Genomic DNA, 27575 nt, shown 5'->3' with positions numbered 1-27575 from the left:
TTAGTCGTTCTATCATAAAAGTTTTACTGACAGGAGTATTTATTACATTCACTGTTCAAATATTATGAATGATAAAGATTCTCATTCATTCAAAACTCGCTACGCATAGTAAACAAACATTTTACTTTCAACGTTTTCAATAATAATTGAAAAGACCGTGGAAATAAAATCTGGTGCAACGAGAAAACGAAACTCATAAATTGTCATTATAATTTTATAGTGTATGACATTAAAATCAAACGGTATTATAGTCTGGGAATGGCGATAGGAAGCGCACCTGCCGCGGTCGCCATAAACTATCGACGCGGAATGCGCACCTACACATGGACGATTTATTTTTTTAACGCAGTAGTGTAAATGTTACTGAGAGATGTGAAAACATTTTCACGGATCCGTAAATATCCGATATATACATTATACTGCAGCCACTACAGCTATTTTCATATATATTACATGATTCAAAATGTTGAGAGTACAATTTCTATCTAATTCAATGAAAGTTGCAAATTAAAGTTTTTTTTAAGTCAAGTGTTTGTATTCTTAGGTGCAATTTTCGACCAGAACACAGAAGAGATCCAGAATGTATTCAAGTATGCGATGACGATCCACAATCAGAACATAAGCAGTCGTCGCCTCGAGCTACAGGCCTACGTCGATGTCATCAACACCGCTGACGCCTTCAAGCTTTCCCGACTCAGTGAGTATTTTTCTAAGTAAATATAGACCACCTTTTCCACAGAAAAGTTTATAATAAAACATATATGGCCTTACTACAAAAACTTTAACCCCTGTTTTACACTTGTCTAAAAAAATGTGGCTCCAAAATGAACCATATGTCAACGTCATAATTTGACATTTTTTTAGACAAGTGTTAAACTGACGTTAAGAAGAAAGAAAAGAAAGAAAGAAAAACAGTTTAATTGCGCAAAATATAGGACGCATAAAAAGTTTTTGTGGTAAGACGGTAACAGTTTCTACAAATAGTAGGTATACATAATAATATGTATATATCTAAAGTATATTGATAATTTCTTTCTCTGTGTGAAATGACAAACTGATGATTATCAATAATTTCCTCTTAGAAATGAAACCTGTAACAAACGAATCAATTAAGAAGCCACAGTATTTTTATTATGTTATGAAATGTATTTTTACGAAAATATAGGTAACATATACATTTTTAAATATTAATTACAACGAATGGTCATTTTCGAGAAATGGTTCATTTTGACGTAGGTGCCTTTAAGCGAACCCAAAGAAGATAGTGCTTGTATAACCTGCTCAAAAACATTTTTAAAAACTTGAAATTGAACGAGCTTATTTTGCATTCCCGTGGGACGAATGCTACCAAGAGCGTAGCGGATAAAAGTAGTCGTTATTTTCTGACGTGAACTGCCTTAATGCAAAGTTTCAATGCCATTCCTTGTTGGTCTTTAGAGACGTGTTCGAACAGCTGCCAAAATATCTAAAATATATTAATATAGATCTTAAATATATTGCATGATTTAGTTAAACTGTCATTCGTAATAAGCACAAAAAATGTTTCTTTAGTAAACGACTCTAAAAGGTGTGCTACTCATAACTTAATGAAAGTGTCTATTAAATCTAGACTCTAGACTGTAAAGAAGAATCATTATTTATTTTGTATTTATTTGTTACAAGCGGCTTCCGTAAAACAATATTTATACATATGCCCCACAAAACCTTTAATACAGTTTGTGTGAGGAGTTTTTGAGAGTTTCCTTTTACAAAGTTTGTACCATAATGGCTCCGAAAGTATTGAACCAACTATAAAATATTTCCCTGATGGAAAGCTACGCCATCCCTGCGTATATAAAATTAGAATAGAATTAGAATAATAATTAGGACTATATAATTTGCCTTTTTTCTGTTTTTTGTTTTGTATCTAATAGTTTAATTTTGCAAGCCTTATATTGGTAGGATATGGTCCACGCTCCTTTTGTAAAATAAAATTAGATCTACATGTATGTACCCACATTCGCAAAATAAATAAATTTGAATTTGAATAAAGCCTTGTATAAGCTGAGTACTAGAAGAAGTTCCCCCAAAACCCCGGTGAAACCACGGGAAATGGCTGGTATCTATTGAGGTACTTGAGTGACAATAGAAAATGTTGAGATTTTTTTTATTTGTTGAGAAATTATAATTATTATTGTATTTAATGTTTACTTTTAATGAGGTTTGACATGTTCGACGGGATTTGATGCTGTCTGTCGCTACTTCTTTTTTCACACTTATGAGACACAAAGCGGTGCCGCTGACCATACTCCCATTTTTCAGCACTACAACTCACTCTCTTATGTTCCTTTTGACAAAAACATGTTCCATTCACAGTTAATGGGCATTTACTACATTTTATGTTCTCAAAAAGTATTTGTAATTTATTTACAGTGCACAATAAAATTAGGTGTTTAATTTTAAACTGATAAGTTATCTTACTCCCACAGAAGAATGAAGTAAACGACTTAGTATCTAAGTACAACAGGGAGAGTTTATTAAGTAACGATAGATACATACCTACGCAACCTAACATATATGACTTACTATTTTCGCACCAGCAACAGACATTATCGGCGTAGACTCAGACATTGTACGGCTCACTGCCTTTGTAGACAGAACGAGGACAGACATTATAGAAGCAATTTTTGTAAATCAAATAAAATGTCAAAGAAATAGTATTTGGACGCAAAAAATGGGGACAAACCAAATCTTTACCCATGACGGAATAAAGAGAAAACAATCCCATTTTTTGATACTTAATTAAGCTTGTATTATTCATTCCTGTCATACAAACTTGTTTTAAATATTATTACCGTTCTTTTCAAGCGGTGGCTTGAATATTAACCCGAGTTAATATTGAATGCATGACGTGACAGCCATTACGTTTAATAGTGAATCCATTAAAATGTAAACAGATTATTTTGAATTAATTGCACAGCTTGTTTGTTACTTTATATAACAACATAGTAGGTATGGACTTTCCACGTATTTTTAGGTAGGTATTTGCTGTTCATCGGCGCATTCAAAGGGGTTTTTAAATTACTGAGTTATAAGTATGATTTCGTGAATTCGCTACGTGTATTTTTTAATTGGTAAATAAATATTATAATATCGGAACAATATTCTATTAAGGTAATTATTATGTTTGCGCTGCATTACTATTTCAATGAGCGCTCAAATTCAATTTCAAGTTATTTTAAGCTGATCCTAGATTGTTTTATTAATCAAAGATGCTAAGTCCATTGAAATAATTCAAAACCATAAGCGATGCTGAGAGCTGTTTTTGACAACCGAAGTAATTACTGGAAATCATTATCGTCTATAGTATAGGTAAGTAAAATGATTTCAAAAGGATTTTATTAAAATATACTTTGAAATATTAATTGAGCGTTTCGGTAGAGCAATTACTCATAAAATTGGAGCGTTGATCAGATTACCTAGATTTGAATTTGGGGAATGAAAATATTCACTTTGTGGTTAGTTTTATGTGGAAAGTACGCGCTTTGTCGTAGAGTTGCAGGTACCAGAGCACTTTAAACTTTTTGATCCTTATTATAATGAGGAAGTATTAATATTATAAATGAGAAAGGAACTTCTTTTTTTGTCGCGCTTTAACACCAAAATTTTTGAACCGGTTTCAATTAAATTTGGTACACAGATACGTCTAAAGCCTGAGCTAAAACTAGGCCTCCTTTTTTTCGTTGTGGGAAGTAGTTCGCTAGGGACGCAGGTAAAACCCAGAGAACAGCAGCTATAGACAAAATAAGCGTGAGATTGTTGACTTTAAGTTTAAAATAGATATGATAACTTGAACAATTAGCTAAACCTCTACATTAAAATTCATTATGAAGTAAAACGTTCTTCTTGTTAACCACTTCACAGGCGGATAACAAAGTACTGAATTTCACAATGAAACGAACACTACGGACTGTAAGTTAATCTTGTAACTACCGCCCTGGACCTGCGCTATTAGCCCAGAAAATGCATTAATCAAGTCGCTTGAAATATTAAATTTCCCATTTAGCTTTCACTCCATTATATAGTAAGAGTTGTTCGGGGTAACGTGATCCGAATAAAACTTGTTTATTTTTTTAATTACAGAGATAAAGGTATCTCTATGAGAATGGGTAGGTTTTCCTTAGGAATGGGTAATTAACCGATCACACATTTAGAATACAAATAGATACTGCGATAATCAGCAAGCAAGGAAAAATAGGTATTAGGCTATCCTAATTAAATTAAAATATCATTACTATTAATGCATTGTAAAATAAACTTGAATCATAATGTGCTTGCCCTTTTCCCAGAAATATTTGGGTCAGCTTTCAATCTCACCGAGTGCATTAGTGTACCAACGTTTCCGAGCAAGTACTTATCTGATATCATATCTACAATAGTACTAGTTACCAGCCACTGGATCTAGACACACGGCAGTGTGTCCGCCAAGTTCGAGCAAAAAAAGCGACACACCGGCCGTGGGTTATATTACACGAACCATTTCGGGCCAAATTCGACCCCCCTATAACTCAAAATCTATTTTATTTACGCATATCAAGTAGCATTTCTAGTATCTATTGAGACCCCCTCACTTATCTAAAATACAAAATTTCATTAATATACCTATTGTAGGTCTTGAGATATTGACGTCAGAAAATCGCTATTTTTACTATACACTCACTGACTGACTCACTCATCAAAAACCTAGACCACTTCCAATGGTCGCATTGACTTGAAATTCGGCATGGAGGTAGGTCTTTATGTCAAGGTAAAGGGAAAAATCTGAAAATGGCCAAGTGTGAGTCAGTTTCAAAATAATGAAGGTGCAAATTAAGGTGTAAATTTATACCCCCAAGGAACTAAAACGAACTAAATTTATCTATATTTATAAAATATATCTTCGAATGGTCGTACCTATCTGAAATTCGTTACAAAGGTTTGTATTTAGTCAAAGTAAAGTAAAAATCTGAAAACGGCCAAGTGTGAGTCACTTTCGAAAATAAAGAATGTGTAACTTTGATCCACGAACATAATATATGAAAACATGTCATGTCAGTCAGTTGATAAATCTAGTCCATTTAGTTAATCTAGTTCATTTCTTTGTAAGAAGCATAGTGCATATTTTCAAAAATCTGAAAGATAGTATAAATGAGACATTTCCTTAACTAATTTAATCATAAGAAAAAAATAAAATAAACAACCTTACAAAAATAAATGAAATCCCACCCAAAACAAAAATGTGAAAGGCTGCCAAGTTCGATAATATGGGAATGCTTCGCCTATAAAAGAAGTGAGATCTGAATAAGTACCAAGTTCCATACACATACCTCAGTTAAAAATAGTTACTTTTTAATAATGTTGACTTGGCAAGTTTTAATAGAAAATTATATACTTGATTCATTGCGTTAAGTAGGTTTATAACAAGGTGTGTGAAAACTTGCTAAGTAACATCATTAAAAAGTAACTATTTTTAACTGAGGTATGTGTATGGAACTTGGTACTTATTCAGATCTCACTTCTTTTATAGGCGAAGCATTCCCATTCTCAAATTATAGAGAATCTATCTATCATAGAGAAATGTAAACAAAAGTTACAGAAATACAGCATTTTTGCTAGCTATCTTTACTTTCAAATCAAAGCAGTCATTGTAGGGGAAGAGAGACAATAGACGAAATGTAATTGTTGGTCATAATTATGCGAGCTAAATATAAAAATAAGGCTAGGATTAGGAAAACCAAATTCCAGCAAGTCAAAAAGTAAAGACTCTTGACGTTATCGGGTCTCTGAACAATCAAGTGAGTTCGCGGTCACCTGATAGTCGGTAATCAAAACAAAAAGAAATACAAAAGACAGTGATAACAAAACTGTGGTTAAAAAAGGGAACAATGGGAAAGTCTAACTGGGAAATTTTAAAAGTGAAACAAAGGCAAATTATCCATAAAAAAGAGGCGGTGGCAAACACTCACGACCCATTTGCTCTTGCGACAAACGTTACGCTACCCGGTGCGGCGCCAGTCACATGACCCACCTCTTATTTTAAAGGCAAACATAACGAGAATATTGGAAAAGGAATGCAAAACTGATGGATGACTGGGATTACAGGTTGCGCATAATAAGAATAAAATAGATGCAGTACTGGTACGAGCCACAGATATTAACGATGTTTTATTCTTTTACTGTTACAAAGATTGGTTTTGTAACTATGTTGAAGGGAACTGCTTTGCTAGTTCCTCAATATTCACAGTCGGTAATAAGTCCCTTAACTCATTGGTTCACCATGTTCGTTAGGCTCTCAGCCATCAGACCATCTGTGGTAACAACGTCCAAACAAGATGAGTGAGGGGTTCTGTATGTTTAAAACCTTGTGCGTAAGTTGTGATTCTTGATTTGCCATTTTTTATGATGATTGATGGCGACATCTGACCGCAATCTCTACTTGAATATAAAATAATATGAGGCCAAGGATAGATCATGTTTGAACAGTAACAGCCTGCTCAGTTTTTTCATCAAAAAATATTATATAATTTAAATGTAGGTAATCTGTAAACAATGGACTCATAAAGCAAATAAAAACGTAATTACATGAGTAGAACAACATAGGTTTACCAAACTTAAAGTGAGTATTTGGTAGCATGTAGGTATAGGAATGAAATATGCTTTAAATGAAAAAGTACGATTACTTTAACGTGGTTAGCTTTGTTGATATTTCGTGCAAACGTTTGTGATGAAAAATCATAACAAGCGTTTGATCGGCCACAGCGTTCATATTTTCTCGCCACTGAAGATTTTTGCACTGTTTTCGATGCAACATTTTTGCTGCATCTATTTCTCTGCCTGGATTTTTTAGTCGTTACAGCTTGAAAGTTAATTTAAAATTCCTCTTTAATTAAATTCTATTAACTCTTTTGATCTCTGCTAAAATCGAAACTTGAACAGTTCGTTGAACTTTGCTCATTTCAACGAATGAAAATGTTAGTATATTAGAACAATTTTGTTCAGAGAGTTGCATTATATTAGAAGTCTCATAATTATAATAGCTGTATTATCATCGATTTTTCCATAAATAGTTTACCAGCTCTGTAAAATTTAGTTTGAATATTAGTTCCTCTTGCATTACCACTGATTAGAAACATTAGACAAAATTGATTTGAATTAGTTTCATACTAACATACCTAGATTATTTCAAAAGATCGAACGAGACTTGCAAGTTAAAATGTATTTACTGGTAAACGAGTACGTTGAATTTGATATTTAGATTTAGCTGATAATTCAATGATTTACATATAGAAATCAAAGCATATCTTGATCCTATTAAGTCTGTCTCCAGACGTCGGTTGGCCACACATGAATTACATCAGGACTCCGTCATATAGCAAATTGCTTGTGTAATTCATGTTGAATGTTGTTTGAATACGTTAGTTTATCTATGCAAATTGTAGTTTGAGTTTTAGAAAGCTGCAGCTTGGTCTCGATCTTCTTACTTACATTTTACGTTATTTTATTAAAATATATGCGAAAGAAATGCTCGGTGTTTGCTCTGTCTTATCGTTTAAAACCACAGCGCAATGTATGAAAAAATAATCGAAAAATCATGAATTTTAAATAGAGCATGCATAAGATTGATACGCCACCTGTGACCAGCGGATTTCATAAAAAAAAACATTGATTAACGTTTAAGTGAAACTAATGTGTAAACTAATTAATCGTCTAATATGCTCTCCTGGGAAAGTAAAGCTGATCGAATATCAGACTGCATTTAATGTTTTCACATATACATATAAAGGTAGGGAACACCCCTTGGTGTTCCCCACAAATCAAATAATAAATTCTAATAATATCTTCGATATCACTCGCTGGTTGTGGATAATCAGGAATATAGAAGAAAAAGGCTTTTATTTTGGAAGAAGAGTCACGCTTTGTTCCTTCTTTACAATTTAGATATTAAAAATAACATAATATACATCCTGCGAATGAGGTTTTATGTCATGAACATGGGTATAATTGTAAGTTGCTGTAACCACGGAATTATCCACTTTGCAACGTATTTATTGTCAATGTGATAATCTGACTTATATAAATCATACCACATTCGATCTTTTATTCACCTTTATTGGTCCAAAAATAACTTTCATCTTCATCACAAAGGAACATGAATGTACTGGAATAAAACATTTTTAGGCCTTTTATAAAAGCTATCTACTATATTCAATTTTAAAACTATGGGGTTTTGAAATTACAGCATTGTCCAAAGCCTTTCAGGAAATAAAAGTTGTTTTTGTGCAGTTAACTGACATTTGTATTTTTTTATATATTCAAACAAACATTTAAACTATATTCACTTTATGGCTTTCTTTGATTACATTTTATAGTTCGTTGCAAACAGTAAAATTAAATGGTACCCAAGTGAATACATTTTTAATAAAACTAACTTCTACAATATTTTTTTTTTTTAAACATTAGTCGTTATTATAGGTCTACTCTGATGAAAAATCTTCAAAATATGTACATGTCTCAGTTTTAATGAATACTATTATGTCCTTTATTATCATACAAAATTATTATTGAAGTAATTTTACAGAGTTTTAAATAGCGTCTTTGTGGGAATAGATATTATAAGCAATCAATGTCTTAACCGTAATGGACGGTGTCACGATAAAATTAACCCAAAATATGAAACAACGGAGATGTTTGGGGTTTTAATAAAGTTACCGCCAATTAACTAAGGGAGGGGGGGAAGGTATAGAATTTCACTTTTCTTTACAAAGTTGGCTTTGTAATGTTAAGCCAGTGTATTTAAACTATGGAGATAGCTCTTTTTGATTTATTGTTTGTATAATATATTACTGTTTGTTAATATGTGAAACAGTTTTCTAAATTATAAACAAGCCATTTTGGATAGTTCTCGTAAAATGTCAAATCGAACATGCATACGATTCGATAGAACCAACACTCAGGGCTGAAATACAAAACTACCCCGGGACGCTAAAACGGCAGTTTGCGTTGCGGCGGCGTGGTGGCGCCGAAGAGCGTTCCACCGTCGGTATGGTTTCGGTAGACAATTCCTAGAGATTTTTGATTGTGGATAGACGTGTCTCTAACATGTAGTGTTGCAAGAAACTTATTGCTTATTTGTTATTAAGAAGACGGTACGCGGTTTTACATACAGACGAATCTATATATATATATATATAAATGAAACCCGCTTTCCGTTGTCACAACATAACATGAAATCGGCTTGACCGATTTGGCTGAAAATTAGAGGGGAAGTAACTTAGACCCGGGAGAAGGTTTTAGGATAGTTTTTGTCACCATCCGGCTTCGGGACGCGAGTAAAACCGCGGGCGAAAGCTAGTTTTATATAAATCAATTATTGAGACTATGAATTCCGATAGCGAGTACTTTTCTGGAAAGTAAAAGAAGTTCTCTAACCAAAGATTAAAATTTTTTGAACTGCTTTTGTGTTGATTCACATGTGCTGTTTGCAAGAGTGATAGAAATAAGCAATCATTGTAACCAAGTATGACGTCATAACGCTGGATTTTGCGTCGCGATGCGGTGACATTATCTGTAATGAAACACGTCACTGTTTGACAACAACTGATTTAATTTACAAACTAATTATAAAACACGCAATCTCATTTTCCAACATAACACTTACCCTTTTTAAAACAACAGTAATCTTTGAAATTAAATAAAAATAAAATAAAAATTGATATCATTCATAGAATAAAAATAAAATAAGGGATTAAAATAAGAATTCAATACTAGTAAATAATTCAACTTTTCGTATAGTCAATGGACCAGGTAGAATTCTGCTCGAAGTTAGTTGGTCCTGCAATCTAATGAGGAGGAAGCAGCAGATTCAACTTCAGCAACCTCGAGCTCGTTGAGGTTACAATTCTTCGTTGTAGTAACCTATTGTTGAATATTTTTAGTTTATTTAATTGATTAAAATTTAATGAGTACAAGTAATAATTCTACATCTTCTAAATCTACATGTTTACAAAAATAAAAAAGGATTTATTATTAAAATGGGTGGACATTTGAAGCTTTACAGAATAGCATGTGCTATTGTCTCCACGGTTTCCATGCCTGTACACGATTTACAGGACCCCCGTCCACATTCAAGGCTGATGGGTGGGCGAGCGTGTTCTATTTTTGTCTAGAAATATATATAATAATTCATTTTGCAAAATTTTCTTCACACCTGTCACCATGTAATGAAACACAACACTGTTTGACAACAACTAGTTTGATACACAAATTCATTATACAGGAATGAATTTTAAGCAGTGCGCAAAAAAAAACTGGTGCTCCAGAATCGTTAACAGAACATATCTGCATCATCAGTAAAAAAAATTTTTCATTCTTTTGTCCGCCCTAAAATCAGCAAAATATGGATACCAACTATTCTTACTCGCGCCGAGCGGAGCTCCGTCAGTAAACCGGTTTCGCGTTGCCGCCGTGCATACTATGACGACTGTGACCGTACTATCGGTTACAAAATAAACATCTTTCGATATCAATAACTTTTCTTTTTTGTACTAAAACACTACAAAATAAAAATATACGTATCTATAAAACTTATTTAACTATAAGTTGACAACGTTTGCGCACTGGATAAAATTCATTCCTGTATAACAATTATCTTTCTAAACCCTCATTCATATCGTGAAGACTGCAGGTTTTTTTCTGCTAACAAGCTCTAAAATCTGATTTTCAAATCCGACTGACAGTTTCAGCCATGGAATAAAATTATTACATAAAGAAAGTTTTATTGGATGAACCAAAATAGTGACAAATGATCAAGTATATCCAGATTATTATTATTAAAAGACACTCGGTGAACGTGCGAACCTTCTGGCATTGTAATTGCACCCTAACTCAATTACCCTAAAAGCCTGTCAGAGAAGCTAAATTTAATGAACTTGAAATTAAAGTGAACTGTCTTATTTAATTCATTTTCACCTTCTTTTTATGCGTAGACGGTGACTTTGAACTACTTAATGCTTAATAAAACCTTTTAAGGGCTGTATAAAAATAGTAGTCCTTGTGACAATAAGTTAGGTGCCAGGCTTATAGTAATTTGGCCGACGGGTGAAGAAATGCAAGTCAATATCTTATGTACCTATTTCATCTCGGTCTATACTATTTCTTTTTTCTGTTATGTCATTGAAAAGTCTGTAAGCATTAACAAAATATAAAAATAAATCTCAAATAATTTTGGGGACTCGCAATAAACGCAGGAAGCTAATTCAAGTAAACCATCAAGCAGTTCGATGGTCATTAATGGATAGCTAATAGTGATCAGCCACAGTGGCTTTCATCGCAAGTAACGCGTACCAGGAAATCAAAATCAAACGAGGATAAATTAACGCTAATCGTCATATATCACCAAAATCATACCAAGTGTAGCCATCGTGAACTAAAGGTATGCAGAATTTGAATGTGAAATAAGGGTGATAATAGGCATAGGTTAGAAGAAAGAGAAAAAACTCTAATTCTATTTTTTGTGCAGTTTAGGTCATAGTCGGAAAGAATTGTAATTTAATTTCTATTATATTTATATCGTATTTTTGAAGTATAAGGGGTATCGGGTTGTCCGGGTAACTAGGTTGAGGAGGTCAGATAGGCAGTCACTCTTTGTAAAGCACTGGTACTCAGCTGAATCCGGTTAGACTGGAAACCGACCCCAACATAGTTTGGAAAAAGTACTAACCGTATGGGGATAAAATATAGTCTATGTTACTAGAGAAGAGTGTAGCCAATCCAGCAGTTAAAGAAACCAAGTTCAAACCAGTTCAGTGGTTTCGGAGCCTTTAGGGTAAAAATAAAGATACATAAACAAAAAAAATGTTTCCTCTTCATTATATTAGTATAAATGAGCAACATTGTGTATTTAATGTCTCTGAAGTATTCACATACTTTGTTTGTACAGTATGCAACCAGTTCGCGCGAGGGGTGTTTGCAATGTTGGGTGCGGTTACGCCGGAATCTTTCGACACTCTGCATTCGTACACCAACACGTTTCAAATGCCGTTTGTCACGCCATGGTTCCCTGAAAAGGTAAATATTATTAAATGTATTTTAAAAGTTTGAAAAATGCAATAGTAACGTTGTATGAGACAAATTAATTGGGAAATGTACAAAACCTTGTCAGGTCCTATTGGCTGCATACTATGTATTGTACATCTCTGATACGACCAAAATAGCGTTGTGAAAGTGCATAGAAATGGAATTGTCAACCAAGCACTCATTTGCCTTTCTCATGAATGTTTAAATGTCATAGTTAGCACACGATCCCTGTAGCCTTCATGCCATAATTACCATGAAAAGTTTCCTTATGTATGCAAAATACCCTTTACCCTTGCTATTTCCGATGAGAGCAAACATCAACTCTTCCACATACCTATCTATAAACCAACTTTCCCTGGGTTCCCAAGTACTCCTAATGACCTCAGACATATTGGTTGAGGTGATCACATTATGGTTTCCAATGGTGAGACAACTGAGCATATTTATTGGTGCAAAATGTTGTCAGGACAGCGCCGTAATAAAAATCACCTTTCATGATGGAATTTTGTCTTACTCTACCATCTTTCCTTCGAGCTTGTATACTAGCGGCGCTGTGGGTAAATATTGAATAAACTACTCCCCAACTTCATTGCCTTCCTATCTGTTGGCTTCCATGCGTGTGTTTGGTCAAAAGACCAGACACCAGCCATCCCGACTCCAGCAGGAGGGAGTTTTCAGTACCCCCTTGCTTGAATGTCGCCACTAATTAAAGTATTGCAAGATTCCCCGTTTTTTCTTTTATATCCATATGTGTGTGTGATGCCGCTAACCTCGAGTATAGATTTTGCAACCTTGATGACATCTGAGCCCCTTTGCTTGTTAACATCTTCTTCAAAACTATGGTAGTGGTTGACTCAACTATCTCACAGATTGGGTGATCAAAAGTAGGAGGCTCAATGGGCAACCCATAGTGGAAAATGACTCCTTTTGTATCTGATGGTTCTGACAACTCACAGATTACCTCCTCATACCATTCAGGGTAGTTGCACTCTCTCAATTGTTTAAATATTTCTTGTTTTGACCCTGTTTCATCAGGCTTGAAAATCTTACTCTTCAGTCCCATGCCCAATCACTTCCTCAGCTTCGATCCTTTTGGCAAAGAGTTTCTTTGTTCCAAGTCAAACACATCATGTGTTGAATCATTACAATTGTTAATAAGGTCATACTTATAACATCTGCATCTAGATTACACCAGCTTTTGTTACGACACCTAGAACATGAATGATTGTTGTACGGAAGAATTGATTTAAAAAAAACCCGTGATCATTTTTATAGATTTATTTGAAACTCATATTTATTTTACCAATTCAACGTATACACATCAATAGGAATGACTGAAAGATTGTGGCGTGGTATAAATTCAGTGTATGTATTTTAGATATTTTTTTATCATGTGTGAACGAGATTCGAACTATCGTTGTATTGGATGGTAACTGAGTGCAAATCGATTTCTTTGATTCGTTCAGTTTTTAACGTTATGTTGCATTGTGTAGTATTTTTTTCGGAAGCTGCGTGTTATTTCCATCAATTTGTTTAGAATTCCAATCGCTCTTATGATTTTCAGTAAGTTTTTTACCCCATTGAAGCACTTTTGAATCAAAAAGCGCAATAATCAAGGAACGCTTCAAGATGTACAAGTATTAGTCTTGTGGTTTAATGAACTCGAATAATTTGTCTTTTGAAAATATTGATTTTTCATGTGTGGAAAAAAAGTACAAAATCAACTATAAAAACTGAACCAAAATAATACCGATTGTGGTTATTAACCTAATTCTCTGGCTCATACATCTTTCGGTTGCGTCTAAAGTTGATTTTACACATCAATAAGTGGTAGTTTGGATGGCAAAAAACTTTATTATTACATTTATTTCTTTAATATTATATCACGTAATATATAATGTCAACTTAGGTAAAACATCAAAAAAACATTTTATTTTGAATTTCCTGCTTCCAGCTGAAGCATTCACCTTAAGTGAGTAATGATAACCGCTAACTGGAAGTTGAGGATGTCAAAGTTTTTCACTTGGTTCCACTAAAACAGACTATCTCAATCCGCTGCTTGCTTTGATGAATATAAATGGTCGGTCTGAGTATGGCAAACTCGGCTGTTTTCAACGAGTGTCTGAAGGATTTTGCTGACAAATCCACTCCGATTCAATTTTTATTTTCAACTCTGTCAAAAACCGCACGTATTCTTAGGCGATTATCACACTGCCCCGCATGATGCAGCGTAGTGCGTGGATGCGTTTTTTTCCGTTGTATGGAAATATCTCCGTTTGTATGGAAAACACGCATAGTCCAACACACTGAAAATGCATCCACGCGCGTTCATGCGGATCACGCACATACATGCGGAGAAACACGCACCCCCGCGCGTAGGTGCGGGGCGAGACGCAAGGTATGGCACACTGAATCCCGCAATGCCGCGCGTGATTTTGAATGGGCGTGACGTGTATATTTGAAAATGGAACTCGATGAGAGCCGCCGTGCGTGAATTTACAAAACGCACCTACGCGCGTGAGTGCGCAAAAAACCCGCACGACGATGCAGATCTGCACTCCCGCAGGAACGCGCGTAGGTGCGTCGACACGCAGGATGCAGCGTGATGCGGGGCAGTGTGAAGATCACCTTAGGTATATGAGAATAAACTTTGTGAGAGTACTTTCAACGAACAATACTTACTTGGTTTTATTTAATCATCATTATTAGGTTACTTAGATGATAGTTTTCCTAAAATTGTGTTCAAATAAACATTTTTTTTAAATCTTGTAATATTCTGATGTGCGTGAGTCGGAAAGAGTTCGTAGAAAGAATATGTAAGTTCTCAAAATGAGGCTTCTGTGACTGTTGCTTTTACCAATAAATACTTACATTATTCTGTTTGACAGGTTATCCCGCCATCGTCCGGACTTATCGACCACGCCGTCAGTATGCGACCCGATTACCATAAAGCAATTGTGGACACAATCCTATACTATGGCTGGAAGGAAATCATTTACATGTACGACTCGCACGATGGTAAGTGTCTTTCAAATGCATTTCGTGTCATACATTTTTTTTAATGTGAATAATTTTGTTTACCTAGCAAGACCCTACAATCTGACAATAACTGAAAACATTACGGCTTTAGCTTTGAAAATACAAGCTGTTGATTTGCATCCGTGCCATATTCAAGGACGTAATTATGCTACTGATTCTCGACCCAAATCAACAAAAAAAATTGGTACCTACGTATTTTTTTATTTTTTATTTTTTTCGGAATTTCTTCAATGTCATCTAGCCGTATTTTAAACTTGGCGCGTGTGTTACTGGCCTTAAAACCGTGCTGCGCCCTCAAACAAACGCAAACACAAAGCATACGCAACGATCATTCATAATTTTCATTCATGAAATTGGGTTACTTCTGAAATACTACGACATTAAAATGACAAAAAAAGGAGTGCATATTAGCTATTTCCCGTCTACTGTAATTCCAATCGATTATTTACGTATTTTATGTCCTCCTCCTGAACTATGGCACAAATGCAAATCAACACCTTGTATAGCGCAAGTGATGAAGAGTTAGTTTTATGAATACACACATACCTTCATAACTTTAGCATATCTACATCAATTAGGTGTTCGATCCGAGTAACGATAGAAAATAATTTGACAGTTTCGTCCCAGAAAACTATTGCTTGACTGGTTTCTTCGTATGCGAATAATGCTTTTGGAATAGTCTATTTTAAAAAAAAACTTACATAGAAGACCTCTTGTCTGCCATGAAGACATTACTCGCAGAAAGTTAAAACAAGAGTGCGGTATCATTTCGTATCGTATGAATGACTACTAATGGAGCCGCCATAGCCTTGCCATTGTGAATCTCACAGTCAATAGATGAGCTGTCATCCGCACTCAATTGTGTAGGAAACTATATTTTAGTCGACATGGGGTACACATTTCTTTGGGGCTGGTTATCACAACCAAAACTAAGGTAAAACAAAAGAAAGATTATAATACATTGAGATAACACCTAAATTATTAAATATTACTTCTTATACCTTATACTTAATGTCAGTATCTACCTAACATTATCTTTTTCTTGGCTATGTATGGTCTCACTTCAATGTATTATCTTTTATGTGTAGGTAATAAACTAGAAACAGAATAATAAATGTTTAAATAAATAATGTGGTTTCAACCTTAGTGTTTTAAAACAAATATTAGGTGTAATAAGTTAATGAAATTTGTGTTATACATGTAAACATTGTTATTTTGCGCAAACGATATCAGTAAATAATTAAATAATAAACTGGGTACCAAGTTTCACGTGCCGCCAGTGCAATCAGAGTACAGTAACCGGTAAATTTGTTGATTGTTATAAAATTATTATATTGTAATTAGGGAACTGAAATTCTGCAGCGTTTTTTGTCGCACTACACCAAAATGAGAGTGATATTAATAATGAATAGGTACTATTCCCTAGTAATGGAAGTTTTATAAAGTATTGTTTTTTTATACCATATTTTCAGTGTCATCGGTATGCTCGGTCTTTCTATCACCAGTTGTACAATTAGTATTGTATTTATTGGTAGGTAAGATCTCGCCAGTCCTCTTTCTTTTTATTAATGGTAAATCCTCCTGTCCTTTTTATCCTCAATAGTTTTCATGTAACCGAGAAATATAAAAAAACCGGCCAAGTGCGAGTCGGACTCACGCACGAAGGATTCCGTACTATTATTTATAAAAATGACGTACCTATGTTGTATGGGAGCCCCCAAAATATGTATTGTATTCTAGTTTTCAGTATTTGTTGTTATAACGGCAACAGAAATAAGTACACCATCTGTGAAAATTTTAACTGTAACTATCACGGTTCATGAGACAGACAGACGCCTGGTGACAGACGGACGGACGGACAGAAGAGCGAAAACAAAAGGGTTCCGTTTTACCCTATGGGTACGGAACCCTAAAAATGATTTAGAGAAAACACAGAGCTTGCATAAGTGTTGGTTTATGGAAATTGCAATAGGAAAGAACCAGCAGGGATTCTAAAAGAAGCTCGGATACCTTGTCCCATACAGAATCAGTAAAGCTTAGTTCTTCGCAAATAATTATATTTTTCTGATTCTTATTATTTATATAATAGTTAATCTGGCGTTTGACACATGTGTAAGAAAATTCCCATACGAAATTTTCCTCAAACATAATGTGTGAGACGACTGTTCTACTTTTTGTAATAACGCCGTGATGGTTTACTTAGAACTATTCATATGCTATGAAGTTATTAAGAAATAGTTTCGAAATTCTTGTGAAACTTAGCTAGTTGATATTTCCATTTATCGTTAAACTATGAAGACCTTAGGTACTCGGAATCTGTAATAAATGTTGTCGAAGTAATTATGACTAGGAATTTTGTATGACACTCGTCTCCACTTCACTCTTTGTATTTATTTTTGTTAAATTAACATCAAAATTTGTGGCGCACCGAAATCGTTAAATGCGCCGAAGGAAACTAATTTTACTTAAACATATGAACATTGATTTATTCTTTAGATTAAATCCTATTAAACCTCGCATATTTACTCGCAGGTTTAGATCTAGACTAATTTGATTAGATCGATTTTAAAGAAATAAATATCACAATATCTATTCCATTATCGAAACAACTCATGGTTTCAGAGCAAGTTTATTGAGGCAGACTGTAACGCGGTGTCCTGCGTGAGCGACGAACGCGACGCGACGCGACGCTGCGAACGCGACGAACGCGATCAACTCAAAGGAATTCCCTACATGCGGCCTATGTGACAGTCTGCGGCGAGACGCGACGTAACGCGTACTTGTTTTGAGGGCGACCAGACGCGACACCGCGAACTATTCAGAAGCGTTGATTGTTGTGGGACAAAAAAAACATAAATATTAAAGAAATCGTTTATTAGTACAAACAAGTTGGAAGATTGTTGCTGTCTGTACTTTAAATATGAACTTTCAAGCAAAATTGTAACACAACTTCTCCATGATTTGAGAAGTAATGACCAAAATCACGTAGGACATCTGTCGCGTATAGCATCGCGTCGCATTACGTCGCGTCGTGTTGCGTCGCGTCGCGTCGCGTTCGTCGCTCACGCAGGACACCGCGTAAGCTAAAGCAAAAAGTTACTGGATCCGTGTTGTTTTTCGGATTAACTTTTTAATATCAGTGAATATTAAGATAAGAGGGTGGAGCACGAGGTGAACATCGCCAGGTCGAGCCTTACTATTGTCTTTATCGTTTTGCTTTACAACAGGGAATAGCGGTTTTATAAATCGTAAATTGTACCGCTCGCCGAGGATTACAACAGAGCTGACTCCACCGATAATAAAATGTCGACACGAAAGAGATTGCGGGAAAACGTTGGTCGGGGCTAATAGTCGCTGCAGTCTTTCTAATGGGGTCCCTATCATCGATGGAAATATGCCAATCTTTGCTATTGAGTTATTTAAATACCTAATGGAGATTTAGTCTCTTTAACTAAATAAGATTAAAAAAAAAAAAGAATATATAATTGAAATTAATACATATGCTCACAAGGCTGTAGCTGTCCATATATCTGTTTTATCCATAATGTTTGTTTTTTGATGACGAAACATTGGTATCAATGCTTTGTCGTAGTAGATCCTATCAAAAGGCTACCCACAAGTTAAGTTTCACATAGTTCAATAATGTGACCTTAAATAACGCTAAACTACAGATCACATCGGAGAGATTGGAATGGTTCCAGGTTGGGTCCCTATTATTCCAAATGTGATCTGTATTCACCGAACAAAATTGCTTTACTGGTACTCGTTAGGTGCGTGATTGGATGGAAATAGAAGAATTAAATTGCACACCGAATGCGGCGTATGTGCAGCTATTTGTTGCAGCTTGATTATGTAAGAGTTGCACAAACAGCTTTACTTTCGTGGAAATCTAAGTAAATAAGTTGATCCTCTTACTAGTTGCAGTTCAGCTTAAAGGCTCGAGCAGACCGGATGCGTATGCGTAACCACGCGCGTAGTCACGCGCGTAGTTACGGCGTAACCATGAGTTGTAATGTATGGAAATGTATGAGACAGGCCACACCGCTTGCGTAACGACGCGCGTGTCTACGTTACGCAAGCGGTGTGGCCTGTCTCATACATTTCCATACATTACAACTCATGGTTACGCCGTAACTACGCGCGTGACTACGCGCGTGGTTACGCATACGCATCCGGTCTGCTCGAACCTTAAAACTTTTAAGTGGTTTCGAGTTAACCTAAACATAACAGAAAGCTCTAAGTAACTCCTTGAAATATTTTCTATGTAAAAGGTAGTTAAAAGAGAATTCAGTATTCCCTGAGCCTTTGTATGAGGCAATAAATAACAGTAATAAACAGGATCCTATCACCTCATTCGGGACCGCCCTGCCCTCAAGTTATGAAACTTTCCTGGATTTATAAGCAAAGAGTTAGGTAACAGCTAAACGTGTATCATGGAACGATCAACTTTTGTAGGTTACATGTAGAAGATACCTTTTCCTCTTGAAGAATTTTCATTTTATCAACAATGAAACTGCGCTACTATAACAGCATTTCGCCGCAAAATTGCACATAACGTTACAGATTATATAGCCATTATAGTATCCGGTTGACGAAGGTGTAGCAAGTTTAAAGTGGAAAAGGGTCGTATATAATGTTCTTCAAATAACATTTGTACACCGTGACGAAACCGCTACTCAGACATCTGATGGCCTAAACGAGGGAGAAATTGATATTTCCCTAAGTGCTCTGTGGCTCTCGGTAAAAATTGTGTAACTAACCAAAAACTAACACCTTGCAAAGGAAATCCCGCAACTACCATCAACCTGCGTGGGTCATTTGAAAATATTTGTCGCAGCATTTTATCGCGGTTTCTTGTTCGAGGTGGTATGTGCGGAGGTACCGCACATACAACGAAATTTCATTCGATTATCACAGCGCGTTTGTCGGGTTGACCGTAAAGTTTTACGTTCTCTCGTAGGATTGCGGAACTGCTCTATGAGAGCTGCACCTAATGATATTACTGAGTATTTCTTTCTCATTGCACCGGATTGCTTTCCTCGTTAACCTTTAATCGGTGTAACAAAGAAAATTTCTACAGATTAATCAAAATTGATAGTAGTTATCTTTGTACCTTTAAAATCGCTTACCGAAATTTAATATGATTTATACAGTACTAAATTTGTTTTAAACTTCAAGGTCGTTATTTGAAGTTAAGTTCATAACTTCGGCTTTCACAGGGACTATCTGTGCTTGACTTTAGATTTTGGTTTAAAGTGAAATAAACGTTATGCGGACTTAAATAACTTGATGAACTTAATACGCCCATTGCTTACCGTAATTGCTGATTCTGAACTTTCCCATTGACAGTAAGAAATTAAATACATATCCGTCCCATATTTTCTCATTGCCTCTTTAAGTTAATTCCCAGGTAGTTCTGCAATTGGCTTTTCTGTTAATATGAAATCGTGTCTAACTCTAGAGGTATTTTACCAAACTGGAACTGCATGGTGCTCCAATCAACTTTGTAGTAATCCTTGACTCTCCGATCATGTTTCCCACAGACCACTTCAGTAACATCTTTCCTTCTGATACCTCATTAGAAGACTAGGGTCTTCAGTTCACTCTTTCCACTCTTTTAAGTATCAAAACATAGATTTGCTCTACTCTTATGTCATTTTAACAGAGTAGTGAAGGCCACAGGGGCCCGGGCTTTTTGCTCGCCTTTTTACTGAATTGAGTTTACTTTGCGAGTACCTAAAGATCGCGACGTGGCCGGCGAATATTGCGTAAAATCAATCACAACAAGGTACCCGCCCTCCGTTCGGGGGTTTGTCGAAAAATATAAAGAATTTCTCTTCTCCGTCGTGTGTAAGACGGGATCTTAGATTGCCTCTTAAAGGTAAACAAAACCTTTAACTTTTTCAAGGTAAATCGCAGTTTTTTTTTGGTCATCTTATGTGCTTAGGACGCTGCTCGTAAGAGAGAAGCTAGTCTTATTCGTACAATATAAAAACATGCAAAAACATACGATGTATTAAGTGAATGTGAAAAAACATTTATTATAATGAATGGAAAAACATACACATTAAACACCAAAGAATTTCCTGTTGCCCTCTACCGCTTCAAAATCAGTTGGAACCCACTCGCCATTTACTTTCTTCTCCCATATAGTAGTACCAGCTTTGAGTATCTTTACAGACTCGATGTCCTGAAGTACCTAATCCTTTGTTTTCTTGAGCGCATACTGTATAGGATCGTTGGAGAAGCTATGAGAGGCTTTCCCTGTTCTAAGGTAGTTTAAGAACTCTTTGGGTAAAGACCCTCTTCCGCATTCCGGAGAAAGAAGTTCTACATTTATCTACGGGCTCTAGGTTCCCTAAACTCTTGGTTAGAAGAAGGTCCATAACTTTTTGCTATTCTTAAATAATATTCCATGTACTATTTCATTGTGTCAGAATCTCCTTCAGGTTGCAGTGGTAGAAGTATCACTAGTAGTAGTATTCTCGTAGAAGAAATACCAGTTTACTTTTACAGTTTATATTTAGTGTTTATTTGTAGCGTCACAAATCCGTATTATCAAAATCAATTACAAAATTATCACTATTAATATTGCTAACCAAAAATGCGAACCCCGCTAACCAAACCTAAACCAGCTAACGGCCAGTTTCTTCATCAAAAGTTAAAGTTAAAGTTATGGCTAAAGTAATGTCTAAAGTAAAAGTAACGGTTAAATTCAATTTTTCAATTAGTTTTGCTGTCACTTTAGCCTTGAAAAAACGAATTTGACCGTTACTTTTACTTTAGACATTACTTTAACTTTAACTTTTGATGAAGAAACTGGCCGTTAGTCCCGTCTTTTATTCTCCTTCTTTTGTTTTTCTTTCTTTAAAAAAACCCACGTTCCCATACTTTTTATGTCTCGTACATTTAGATGCCCGAGCCTTTGATGCCACATGTCCTTTGCATTATTCGCGGCTTCAATATTACTAACAAAATTCTCACTCATCCTAACATGATAGAGATTTCCTATTCTATCTGCACGAACATGAATTTTGTTATTTTCGTCAATGACGATTGCGTCATTTTTTCGAAACCGAACTTCAAAACCATGTTCCGTCATTATGGCAACTGACATTTTGTTCTTAAATCGGGGACATAAAATACGTTCTAGTTTGCGTTCTTCACTGCCAGTATCCACGGAGATCTTAACCTTTCCGGTACCTGTGATTTGAGTTCTTTCACTATTTGCTTAGTTAAGCTCTGAATTTACTCCTGTAAAAGCTGGTATAAATTTTCTCTCATTACACATATGAGCCGTGCATCCACTATCAATGCACCAAATAGAATTATTTTTTGGTTTTGTTTCTGCAGTCTTTTGCGAGGTGTCCACGACACCCGCAAAGATGACAATCTACACTCGGTCCAACACTATTTCTATGAGTATGAGTGTGGGTTGTTCATACGGGTCAATACCAGTTTCTTCAATAGCGATGTTTTTCTAGCCGGACCACTCGATTGATACATCGACTTGAGTTTATCCCATATAGCTTTGGAACTTTTTAGACCATCCAATGCGGCCAATTCGCTTAGACTTACCGCTAACAATATGTCGGCTTCTGCTTTTTTGTCCAATTTCAACCATTCAGCATGTTTAGGACCACTTATCGGCGGCTTGGCCGACGATCCCGAAACAAAGTCCCATAAATCATTTTTGATGAGTATGGCAAGCATGTGAATCTTCCATGTATCGTAATTATCGCCAGTGAGACGATCAATTTTTATGGTAGCCATGGCGAAGTTTTTTCAACTTTTCCAAGCTTCGAATAATCTTCAAAATGTCAGTTTTCTCCGTTTTGACAATTTTATTGTTTTTCAAAATAACTGCATTGTGCATTAATATTTTGAGTTTTTCACCCAGACCTACCTGGGCCCATAACCTGAAGGGTTTGCCAAAGAAACCAAGCTATTGGGATAAACTAACATAATTTATTTCATTAGGCACAATAACTCGTATTATATACTAATAACTCGGTTATTTCTTGCAGATTTAAAACATGCTAGGTACATTATTTCCGAGTTTTTTATGATCACGACGTAGTCGACATAGCATATGAAAGTTCCTAAGCAAACATTAAAAGTTTAATGTTCAAAATATCGAAAACCCATATCTACATGTCGATATCAAGTGAACTCATCTGGCGATGAGATATTCGTATGTTCAATTTATTTGAACCATAGTCCACAAGCCTTGGATGCCACGAACATTCTTTTGAAATTCTGATCCTTATTGCTATTTGCTAATTAAGTAATATAGTTAAGTAGGCTAAAAGCACAAGAAACGTCGTGTTCAGATGTGGATTTATAACAAGTAAAAGACAAATTGACGTTTATGCACTGTCGTAAATTGTTCCGAAGAAAACAAACCTACACCTGAGCCCCAAACGTGCCCCTAAATATTTATTTAAGCAAGCGAAATGTTCGTCTACTTAACTCACTTTACGGGCCGCCTCCTGATTATGACTGGCTTGTACTCAGATGAAGCTAGCAGTCACATGAAGCTCGGTAAAATTAACAAACATCGCACCTTTATTATGCAAAATACAAAATTTGTATTTTAAATGAATTCATTCATATCTGTACTTTTGTGGAATCATGTTATTTTTTTTTTATTTAGCTCACCCCGTTTTTAAAGTTAGTTGTTGCGATAAATACAAACTGTATAAAATATAGGCTTGTAATCCTCAAAATTATTTTAGGGTATTTTTTTAATTGTGTTTTTTTTGCATCGGATTCCGTGAAAAGACTATTATGAAACAAATGTGACTTATCTCCTTTGTTTGTTTCGAGGCAATATAGCTAAGAAGTTAGAAATAAAAAAGATAGTACCCTGAAGACAGTAATTGACTATTTTTATCCGAGTGCTCCTAGTAATTCTTTTTGACGAAACATAGCTGGTAAATAATATAAAATTTGTAATATCGAAATTGATTTAAGTTATGCAGGTTTTCCTGATTTAGTAAGGTATAAGACCTTTCTAACGTAACCAAAAGCCTCTGAAAGCATAAAATTTACTGAACAGTTGCCGGGATGAAATGACATTCGGTCAATCCCCGCTGGGATAGAGAACCCTAGTTATATAATGGCAGGGTCCATTAGACCCTATCAGTCAGTATGCTATTGTTTTCACGCCTTTCAGATTGGTTATTAATTCCACAAGTCATGAATCTGATAGCACATTATTTAGTCTAAGTTTATGGAGGTTTTAACCAGTAGCCTCAAGGCATTTAAAAGTAGGTACGCCTCCGTTGAAAGCCTATCAAAGAAGTTTTATTAATTTCAACTCATAAACAATAATGAATATTAATGGTGTTTACTGTTTAAATGGAAATGAATTCATTCTAAATAATATTAAATCTAAGTAGTAAATTACTACATCTATTAAGAAAGGGCTGTTGATTTATATATTTACTATTTATGAGAGGATTAATATAAAATAATGGATGTACAACATAATAAATGCTCCGCCCAATTACATCGAAATTCAACGAAACTTTACTACACGAATTGCATCTTTAACAGTGTGTTATTAAATATTTAAGTAAGTATCTACAATTGTTTTCACTACCGATGTAATAAAACAGAACAAACGTGTAATAACAATATTAATATATTTATTGCAATACTACGTTAGGGTCGGGTTCCTGTCCAATCTTCGGTTTTACAGGGAGCGAATGCCTATCTGCTGACCTCCTCAACCCAGCTACCCATCACCAGTTGACCACCCGTACCAGTCTTTGCGGGTAGTCAGAAATCGTTAGAAGTTACTGCCAATGATGTTCAGGTGACACCTGGGAGCCACCAATTTACCGTGCCTTCCGAAACACGGAAGAACTCATCCGCCCGTCACCCATCCGCGGATCAACTGCGCCAAGGGTTGATTAACCTAATAATCGATCGATCCACTCTGTTTGACTTATCCACGAAGTGGCACATACATATTTATTTTAAGAAAATGATATATTTCATATAAAAACAAATTTTAATATAAAGTTACAATATGTGGACCACAAGAGCTTTACGTCCTTGTCTTCTTATTAGGCAATGACTTAAAGAATTAGTTTACCAGCAATCTTATTACATAGGTACTTGTCAGTAAAGCTCGAAGTTTGAATGAACCTATCTACGCCGTCTCCTACTAGATTAGACGACAATTAACACTTTATTAGTTTCGTAGTTCACAAATAGGTCAAAGAAATAGGTCGTGGTAAGGCAAGGAGCGTACGTAGCATACCTACAATGTATACTTAATAGGTAGATTATCTACTGTGTTCATTTGATTGTGGCCAGTTCCATGTTTAACTTGCAACCAGACACAATGAATTAAATTAATTACTGAAAATAATTATTTGAAGGAAATTAATTTCCTTCCAAGTGCACAATAAATACAATAGCCCCCATTTGTTTCAAGCGCTGCAACCAAATGTTTGTAGTAAAGATACTTGTAGTGGATGAGGGCACATAATAGAGTAAGTTAATATTTAATTGGAACTTCTCCAAGTTGCTGCGATGACTTTTAAGCGGGCTCTCTGTCACACAAACTGGGAAAGTGCGCCACCCCACGAGTCGTTCCTTTGCCTTTTGATGTCTTTATTAAGTGAATCATGAACTTAGTTGATTAAATTATAACGGAATTCTTATTACTTCTCGCTTCGTTGTCGATCTCATTTAGCGTTTTATTAATTATTATTGTACGGAGATTGTACAAGTTCCTTTGTTTTATAATTCTGAGATGTATTTAATTACCTATATAGCATTTACAGTATTCGTTTTCTGAAATAATGTTTCCGTAGCCCGCTGGAGTTCCTATTCGGCTGCACTTAAATATTACCTAAATAGAGGTATTATTGATTGATAATGCTACCCACAAGATTATGAGTATCTGTATCTGTAATGTATGTTATATACCTATGTAAATATTATAGTACATAATAAACTATCATAGCGCATCGGGAAGCCTGTGATTGATACACTCTGACATCATAGATCACGCAAATGTCGGTCCTGCGCCCGATCTCTCTCCAGTTGGTCCTTGATCTTCTAAAACATGAAATAGTGCATAAAGGTATTTTTTTCACTTATCTCACCTAAAATCAAGAAAAGTTAAAAGTACGGTGATGTATTAAAAACTGAAAAAAACTCCATTATGCCAAACAAAATATCACCTCTTGATATATTTACTTCAAAAAGAATTAATTTCATATTTTTATATCTATTAACTTCAACGTTCTTCGGTGTAATTCAGTTGTAAAGCGTAATTTAAAAGGTTACCTTTTCAGAATAACTGCTTAATTACCGCCTTTGCCGTACTATGAAAGTCAATGAAATGAGGTTAATAAGTCTATTGTTTTCAAATAAGTCGAATAAGCTCAATAAAGCCTTATAAAAATAAAAATAAAAAAGCCTTTTATTTCCAGTAGATAATTAAAGGTTTACACTTCTTCTCAAAACATTAGATCTATTAGTGTTAGTTCTTATAGCTTAATCTATGTTATTAGTATATTTATATATATTTAGTATATCTTTTTCTATTTGTTTATTGATTTAATTCCTAAGTATATATTTTTAATCTTCTGGAACCCCAATAAAGCCTTACATGACGAAAATTACAAGCAATATTTTTTTGCTATAACTGATGGTTGTACAATTGCCGTGCATTATTGAGTTAGCAATACAAACACGAAAGACTAAACAAACGTAGCTACAAAAATCACAAACGTGTGCAAACGAATGCCTAAAAAAATTATATATCGCAAAACTATGACATTTCATGCCTAACCTAAAAATGTCACCACTGCATTCAGCGTGAAATTGAATTGACATCAATCAACACGTTATAGAAGTTTCGAATTGGTGATGTACGTCCAATAACAGTATTGCGCTTCTGTTAGCGAAAATAATCCCGTCAAAACATGAGACATGAGCTTGAGAAACATGGGTGCCGTGTTACGTGAAGAAAATCCTCGACGTTCAACTCGAATCCTCAATTAAGGTTTGACTTGGATAGTTTTGTACGATAGGTCCATATTATGTATTTTTATGATCGATGGTAAAGGTATGTCCTCAGTTAACTTGACTGGGGACTAGTTATTTTTTTGCATTCGAGCCTAGTCGATTGCACTTGGAGTGAAAGAAAAGTGAAGCATTCGTTGGAGTGAACGTTAATTCGAGTGAAGCATCTGATGTCTTTATGGTATGGTTGCGTTGCTGTTTTTCTGCCTGCCAGTTAATCATGTCAGCTGCTTCTACAAATTCAAGTGAAACTCATACAATGATTGAGTTTGCATATATTTACAGTTTGTTGTACCTACTGATTTCACGTATCTATAATTATTGTCAATATCATATTGTTATATAAAATACAACGAAATAGAAAATAAACAAAGCAGTGAAACAAATAATAG

General features: G+C 35.1%; 1 protein-coding gene across 1 annotated transcript in view; it reads left to right on the top strand.

Annotated features, from left to right (window-relative positions):
* Nucleotides 1-572: 572 nt before the first annotated feature.
* Nucleotides 573-27575, top strand: part of LOC124645288 (glutamate receptor 1-like) — a 59022-nt gene continuing 32019 nt past the window's right edge. The window contains exons 1-3 of the mRNA XM_047185089.1: nucleotides 573-697; nucleotides 11957-12084; nucleotides 14982-15111. Coding sequence (XP_047041045.1) covers nucleotides 598-697; nucleotides 11957-12084; nucleotides 14982-15111 — 358 coding nt within the window. The 5' untranslated portion in view covers nucleotides 573-597. The remainder of the gene's footprint in view (nucleotides 698-11956; nucleotides 12085-14981; nucleotides 15112-27575) is intronic.

The sequence above is a fragment of the Helicoverpa zea genome, chromosome 31 (genome assembly GCF_022581195.2).
Source record: "Helicoverpa zea isolate HzStark_Cry1AcR chromosome 31, ilHelZeax1.1, whole genome shotgun sequence".
Classification (NCBI taxonomy): Eukaryota; Metazoa; Arthropoda; class Insecta; order Lepidoptera; family Noctuidae; genus Helicoverpa; species Helicoverpa zea.
The sequence above is the reverse complement of the archived record's forward strand: the minus strand, read 5'-3'. Positions and strand labels throughout refer to the sequence as shown.